Source organism: Lolium rigidum, chromosome 6, assembly GCF_022539505.1.
Source record: "Lolium rigidum isolate FL_2022 chromosome 6, APGP_CSIRO_Lrig_0.1, whole genome shotgun sequence".
NCBI classification, from domain to species: domain Eukaryota; kingdom Viridiplantae; phylum Streptophyta; class Magnoliopsida; order Poales; family Poaceae; genus Lolium; species Lolium rigidum.
The window spans coordinates 356,748,532-356,756,451 of NC_061513.1; the positions used below are offsets into that span (position 1 = coordinate 356,748,532).

The 7,920-nt window shown below is 42.7% G+C and overlaps 1 protein-coding gene across 1 annotated transcript; it reads right to left on the reverse strand.

The window, feature by feature from the left end:
* Positions 1-2,302: 2,302 nt before the first annotated feature.
* On the reverse strand, positions 2,303-3,036 carry LOC124665601 (nodulin-related protein 2-like). The gene has a single exon (XM_047202994.1). The coding sequence runs from the start codon at positions 2,940-2,942 to the stop codon at positions 2,457-2,459; it is 486 nt and encodes a 161-aa protein (XP_047058950.1). The 5' UTR covers positions 2,943-3,036; the 3' UTR covers positions 2,303-2,456.
* Positions 3,037-7,920: the final 4,884 nt, after the last annotated feature.

Genomic DNA, 7,920 nt, shown 5'->3' on the forward strand with positions numbered 1-7,920 from the left:
ATTATGAGGTGTGATCATTGGTACCTAAACTTTGGTCGCTTCTTCTGGTGTTTCGTTGTAGGTTATCATATCATTTATGGATTATGTTAGGTCTTACGCTATGTGTAGGAAGTAATGGACACCTCTGCTGACAAATTGAGTGGGCACCTTGTGTCTATGTACTACTCTTATTTCATAATCTTGTGTTATTTCAAAACCATATGATCTATGCAACTATTGGTTTTCCGTTATATACTCTGTATGGGTCTGCTTCCAGCTGGTTTTAGTACTTGTGTTTGAACCATTTACGGTATCCAGGACATATGTTTACTGTCTGCTAACCAAAAGTACTCTTGCTTAATTACAATTTTATAAGTTGAATAGAATGATAATGTCTCATGGTTTCTTGGAAAATCAATTTGGATACATTTTTTGCTTCTAATGCTTTCTATCTTTTCTTTCTTTTTCAGGTTTACAAGGAAAGTATTCGAGTGTTCCTGGATTTCCCTCCTTGGTTGATGGAGATGAAGCTCTGCCCTGCTCTAGCCACCTGAAAAAGAACCAGCTGCACCAGATAATAACAAATTCAAGACCTAGACAAGTGCTCCTATTTTTCCTTTTGAATATACATACTGGTTTCGCTCTTGCAATTAAAGAGCAACTTACTTTCTATGAGCAGGCTCACACTACGTTTAGGTACAGTATATAGTGCTATTAGTCCTTCCTACTCCTGCAACCATAAATGGCATATGTTTCCATACAAATATGATGTTCTTACAGGTTTGTAGCCTTACATCGTACTTTCTTTAATTTTCTTATACTTGGAATCTGTCTCTTTTAGCACTTCATATGGGCGTTGCTCGATTTCAGATAAAACTGAAGACTTTTGTCATAAGATTTGCCTCGGTGCTTATCCATGCGAGCTCCTTAAGATTTAGAGTCATTGCGATCTCACATAAGACTAGCATTTGTATCAACAAGAAATTTTCTTTGGTCTATGCCAACAGGAGCCTCTTATATTTCCATCTAGCTTCCAGCAGCATTGTGACAAAACATACTAACTTTACTCTCTTTTATTACAGTATCTTCTGGGTAATACCTGGTAAATGAGGTTCGGCGATGCATATGTGGCTGCTCCCCAGTCCAGGGCTGCTCCAGGACAGATGCCAGCAGCCACAAGGCAATATGAGGTCAATCTCTTGGAATTTCCAGTTTCCAGTTCCAAGAGAGGCAATTATATTTACAATTTGGCCTTTCAGTTTGCTTCACTTCATAGCATCAATATTTTGATACTGAAATAGAATTTTCACGTGCGATTTCGATTTACTAAAGAAATTGCATTAGGTTCTTGTCCTTTGAAAAAATATCCAATTACTTGTGAATATACTAGGGTGATTTTTAGGTCCAATTATTGACCTCTTGTCCATAAAGACGAGTGTGTGTAAGAATTCATGATCATGAGAAATTGCTCTCGAACACTAAACTAATTTGCTCATGTGTTATTTCTGTTATTCACAGATATGCTCCTTTTGCTAGAATGAAATCAAGCTTATGACGCATAACTTACCCTGAGGATTACAATTGTTGGTATGCTCAGATTCTTCACCTCACTGTGATTAAACCATGGACATGTTTTGTCTGTCTTCTCTTGTGGCCCCAGGCATCAGGGAGACAATTTAACTTCCACACCTATAGTGTTAAGGTGCACTATATGACTTCTGCTATTGTTCTTCTCCAAGGTTTTGTTTATTATATCTATATGAATGATACATGTATATAATTTATGCATAGTCAATAGGGTTCTACTAATATCATTGGCATCTCCGAGCTTTCGAATAAAGATGATGTGCCCGACAACCACACATTTCAATGAGGCAATGTGACGTGTGAATTCACTTTTTGTTTAGTGGTGTTGGTTACATTGTGATCAAGAGAGTCAGCACACAATTATTTATTCTGAAAGTTATAGATGCACTCTAGGATTAGTTTGAGCTCAGTTCTTGCATCTTCTTACTCATATCACTTTTATTTGTATTTTAATTTAGCAGAGGAGACTGTACTAAAAACCTGCAGGTTTGCACAAACTGGCTTCATCTTTTTATTGTGTGCTATCTATTTGTTTTATAAAATCTAAAAAAACATATTATCATTTTCTCATCTGATTTTCATCGTTGATATACAAATTGTAAATCAACACGAATTTTACGGGATCGTGCGCCAAGGCGCACATCTAAATCTAGTAATTAGTAAGAGGATCATGTAGCTCGCTGACCACAGGCAATCAGGCATGATACAGGAGTAATTGTACAACCGAAATCATGGAAGCACAACTGGATTATTCATTACACATGGATACTTCAAGCACCTTTACAGACCCAAATATGAGCAGAACAGTAATTAAATACGTAAGGGATAAGGGAAGCAGCACACAAACTTATAGCAAGAGCAACGTGCATACATATGCAGCAAACCGAGTTCTACTTCATGAATCCCTGGGCCATCTTCATGAACCCACCGCCGCCACTCTCCTCTCCATCACCCTTCTTCTCCATGAGCGACTCGGCCCCCTTCATGGCGTCGTCGAGACCGAATCCATCGGATGACTTGCCTTCCTCCGCGGCAGGCGCAGGCGCAGGCGCTGGCTCCTTGGGTGCCTCCTCCGCTGCTGCCGGCTTCGGCGCGTCAGCGGCAGCGGCAGCAGGTACGTCAGTTTTCTCCTTCTCGGCGCCGCCGGAGCTGTACTGCTTCAGGTACACCTCGGCCTTCTCGAGGTACTGCCCGGCCGGCTTGTCCTCTAGCTTGGCGTACTTGGAAGTGGAGTCCAGGATCTCAGCAGAGGCGCCGGCGACCTTTTCCTTGTCGATGTTCTCGACGCTCTTTGTCTCGAACGCCGACATGGCTGCGTCCGCGACCACCTTGCCGCTGGACATCAGGCCCCCGGAAGACTTCTTGAATTCCTCCATTGGAGCTTAGTTGCTATTGCTAACGAAAATCTTTTGTGGTTTGGAACTAAGGTGAGCAGTGAGGTTAGTAGCACAGGGAGTGAAGATGATATGTTCTAGAGCTGCGATTTTATAGGCGGGGAGAGATGTGGATGGGATCGGCAACGAGAGGGAAAGCTACTTGTGTGGCTGAATATGGAAACAGAAGAAAATATCTTCATACGACAGACAGGTGTAGTGGAAGGTTTAAGTGAAAATGTTATTTCCTCCGATACAAAATAATCGTCAAAAAATGAATGTATCTAGATATATTTTAGTGTATATGTACATCTATTTTAAGCGATTATTTTAAATTGGAGCAAGTACTCCTAAACAGGATTCATGGAAAACAACAAACCTCAAAGCTAAATACTCCCACGGTCCCATGAAACTCGTCTTACATGAAAATGTAAAAAATATACACTACGGAGGAAACGCTTGCGCGCGGTATGTTATTTTGATAGATCACTTTGTTCATTTGCTTGCATAGTTAGAAAATATCATATTGTTGGCTACTAGTTCTAATTGCGGCAACGTACATCCACTAACAATGTGTTTCAGACTTCTTCAAAGTTCGTTCTAGGAACTATTATTAATAACTATTCAGGTGCATCTAACCGAAAGATCAACCCTCTATGTTCTGAGCTACTCCCGGAAGCAAATTTGGTGCACATGAGCACCAATGCTCTCCGTTTTTAAAATATTTAAAAATTGAATTTCTGCATTTCAAAAAATTATCACATTTATTCTATGAATATATACACATATTTTGAATATTCATGCAAAGTTTCGGTAGAAATTGCATTGTATTTTGAGCTACAGGAAAAAAACAAATTTGTGGCTACGTATAGAGGTATATATTAGTCAGAAATTTGTCTTTTTTGTATAGCTTAAAATATAATATATTTTTCTTCAAAATTTCTACCGTACCTTCAGAATGTTTATATGTATGTGGGTATTTAATTTCATATTTTTTCAAATCCAAAAAATATTGTTTTTAAAATCAGGAGCACTGGTGCTCATGTGTCAAATACACTTTTCGGCTCCCTCCGTATTTGTATTTTACAGTACTTCCTCCGATTCATATTAATCGACTTCAATATAGATGTATCTAGAACTAAAATGTGTCTAGATACATCCATATTAGAGTCAATTAATATGAACCGGAGGGAGTATTAAATGTCTTGTCGAGAAAGCGAGAGGGCTATGGGCGCAATGTGTATCAGTCTCTTTTCTGGGGTGCTTAACTGCGAGAACCGCAACCACAAAATAAATATCGTTGAAACAGATCCGAGCGAATTTTCTTTTCCAGAAAAAGTGCCTGAGACAGACAAGGAATTATAGCTAAAGCTCTCCTGATGATAATTGCAAGTGGCCAAGCTGGGACACTTGTCTATAAAGCGATTGTTACCTGCTGGGCAGGGAAGATCGACTGTCGGCTACCGACGCTAGCTAACGGTTGAAATAGGTGACACGTACTGTGTGTACTACGCGCTCTTAATTAGAGCATCTTCAGAGCAGGGTGACGCAGCGATGCGCCACAAATCAGTTTCAGTGGATAACGGATAGTGACTGGGATATTCGCAGCAACGCCTGGCTCAAATATGCGCCTTGGATACGTCTTTGCAGACGCGTAAAGTGTCCGCTCGCGTCTGCGAACGTTTCGTCGGACCCGCGACCCAGGCTCGATGTTTCTTCTTAGGCGCGCCAGTACTGGTACCGAGGCATCGCTTCGGCAGTCTGCGGCCACGTTAATGAAGATGGCTCGCATGACGCGCCGCCCTCGCCTGCCTCCGGCCTATATAAACAGCGGTGCGCGCATCTCATCTCCTCCCACACTAAACCCTAGCCGCCGCACAACCTCCACCTTTACCACCATCTGCAGCGCCGGCCGCGGCCAGGCTGCCGCGCCTCCACCTCCACCTCCGACTCCACCTCCCTCGGTCTCGAGCTCCGACGAGGAGTTCGACGACGACGACATCACCGACGAGGCGACGACCTCCTCAACCCGGCCAGGGACGCCAAGTTCCTGGCTAACGCGAAAAAGAAAGCAGAGGAGGAGCGGGCGGCCCACGCGGCGTTCGACGCCGAGATGGAACGCCACAGGGTGGCCGCCGCCGCAGAGGACAATGACTCTGATATCTCATGGTCTTCTGATGACCCTGATGCGCTGATACGTTGCAAACGTATCTATAATTTTTTATGCTTCATGCTTGTTTTGCACTTTTATACATTTTCCGGCACTAACCTATTGACAAGATGCCACAGTGCAAGTTTCATATTTTCTGCTATTTTGTACTTCAGAAAAGTTGTACAGAAAATATTCTCGGAATTGGAAGAAACAAAAGCCGAAGTTCATATTTTACCGTAAGAAGACGGAGTCCAGAGGAGAGACGAAGAGGTGCCACAGGGCAGCCACACTAGGCCTTGGCGCGGCCTGGCCCCTGGCCACGCCAAGGGGTGGTGTGGCCCCCCTGGCCTCCACCGACCTCGCCATTCCACCTATTTATTCACGATCTCGGAAAAAACCTAAACACCCAAGCCTACATCCACGAAAAGTTCCATCGCGGCCGCCATCGTAGACCCTAGCTCGGGAGGGTTCTGAAGCTCTTCCCAGCACCCTGCCGGAGGGGGAGATCATCACCAGAGGCATATACATCGCCATGTCCTCCTCCAAATTGATGCATGACTAGTTCATCCCTGAACTATGGGTCCATAGCAGTAGCTAGATGGTTGTCTTCTCCAATTTTTGCCTCATGTTTAGATATTGTGAGCTGCCTATCATGATCAAGATCATCTTTATGTAATGCTACATGTTGTGTTTGCTGGGATCCGATGAATATTGAATACTATGTTGAGATCGATTATATACTTGTCATATGTTATTTGTGATCTTGCATGCTCTCCGTTGCTAGTAGATACTCTGGTCAAGTAAATGCTTGTGACTCCAAGAGGGAGTATTTATGCTCGATAGTACGTTCATGCCTCTAGTTTTCTGGAAGAGTAACAATAACCTCTAAATTGTAGATGTGATGTTGCTACTAGGGAGAAAACAACAATGTTTTATCTAAGGATAATTCTATTGTTTAATTTACACACGTTGCTTAATGCGATAATCTGTTGCTTGCAACTTAATACTGGAAGGAGTTCGGATGATAACCGGAAGGTGGATTATTAGTCATAGACGTAGTTGGATTACAGTCTATGTATTATGTTGTAATGCCAAACGAATCTCATAGTAATCATCTTTTCATGTATGGTCTTTATTCTGTCAATTGCCCAGCTGTAATATTTTCACTCAGCATGCTATTTATCTTTATGAAGACACACCTCTAGTGAATTGTGGATCCCGGTCCTATCTTTTACACTGATACAATCATCATGTTCTGTTTACTTACTGCAAGCACTATTCTCTTTAATTCCACCGCAAACAAACATCTCTTTCCACACTATACATTTAATCCTTTGTGTTCAGCAAAACCGGTGAGATTGACAGCCACACTGTAAGTTGGGGCAAAATATTTTGGTTGTGTTGTGTGCAGGTTCCATGTTGTTGTTGATGCCGGTAGTGCGCCCTGCCACAAGTTAGCTAGCAACACCTTCAGAAATCACGCCTTTATCCTACTGGTCGATTAAACCTTGGGTTTTTACTGAGGGAAAACTTGCTACTGTGCTCATCATACCTTCCTCTTGGGATTCTGTGACGCCCCGAAACCGGTACCATGAGGATTCCAGCGATCCCGCCAAAATCCGCACGATATCGATTCAGAGACGCCCTCCGACACGACGTGCGCGACGAAACACACACATGATGCCAGACGAATTACCACGAGCAGTAACATTACAATAGGTTAACAATATAGCCCATAAGAAACATATATTACAACAACGACTCCAATGAGTCAAGATACAAATATATAATACAAATATCCAAATCATATAGAAGATCAAATACGTCCGGGTACAAACAAGATACAAATTGGACTAAGAGTTCTGAAGATAACCAGTGGCGTCCATAACCCTGCCCAGGCCAAGTCGGAAGGGTAACCTTGCTAATCGTATTCATCGAACATATCTTCATACCTGCCCGGTTATGTCCCAAAGCAGCAATAAGTACGGGTTCGTACTTAATAAGACTTCAAGACGTATAAGCATTCGTCAACCAGTCGTCCTTTGTACTTGAGGCACGCAGGGGACTTAGAGGACGCAAGAGGAACATCATAGGCAATGTGGTGGGGTTAAGCGGCAGCGCGCAAACACTAAAAACCTATAGAGACACTCTACAACATTCATCTATCAGAGAAGGTGAGAGCGCATAAACTAACAGTTCTATACTCTGCAAACATAACACAACCGATGCATTCCCCCTTCACAAAATAAGAAGTACTAACAAGGGCACTCGCACGGTTGATAAATTTTATTAGGTAACTGTTGTAGTAATGCTAAATTACTACGCAAGTTATTAACAAATTATTAGTAGCAGCATAAAGGTGTAAGTTGTTCTACGATCGAGTTAAACAACTCCAAGTCATCCATAACCGCGGACACGGCTTATCGATAAGATGTACACCCTGCAGGAGTTGCCCAAATGTAACCATACGTATGCTCCAACCCACTTACTACAGGTAGAGTCTCACAACAAGACCTTTCCCAATGCAAGAGAAAGTTTAATGGGAGCCACCCAACTAAGCTACCTGTGATGAAGTTCGGTCGTACTCCGATACAGACCCAGAGGTTTGCGACATAGTACATGCGGGTACTAACGACCAGGCACATGATAAGTCTATCCGCGATATAAGCACAATACATAATATAAACACCCGAAGGAAACAGGAAGTAAATCGTGCATACGAGCAAATAAAACCAAGGTTGTGGCTCCAAATAAACAAACTCCAGGAGAGGTAGTGGGTGATGGGAGTCCCACTCCTCCACGTACGGGTAGAGCGATCAATCTCGGAAC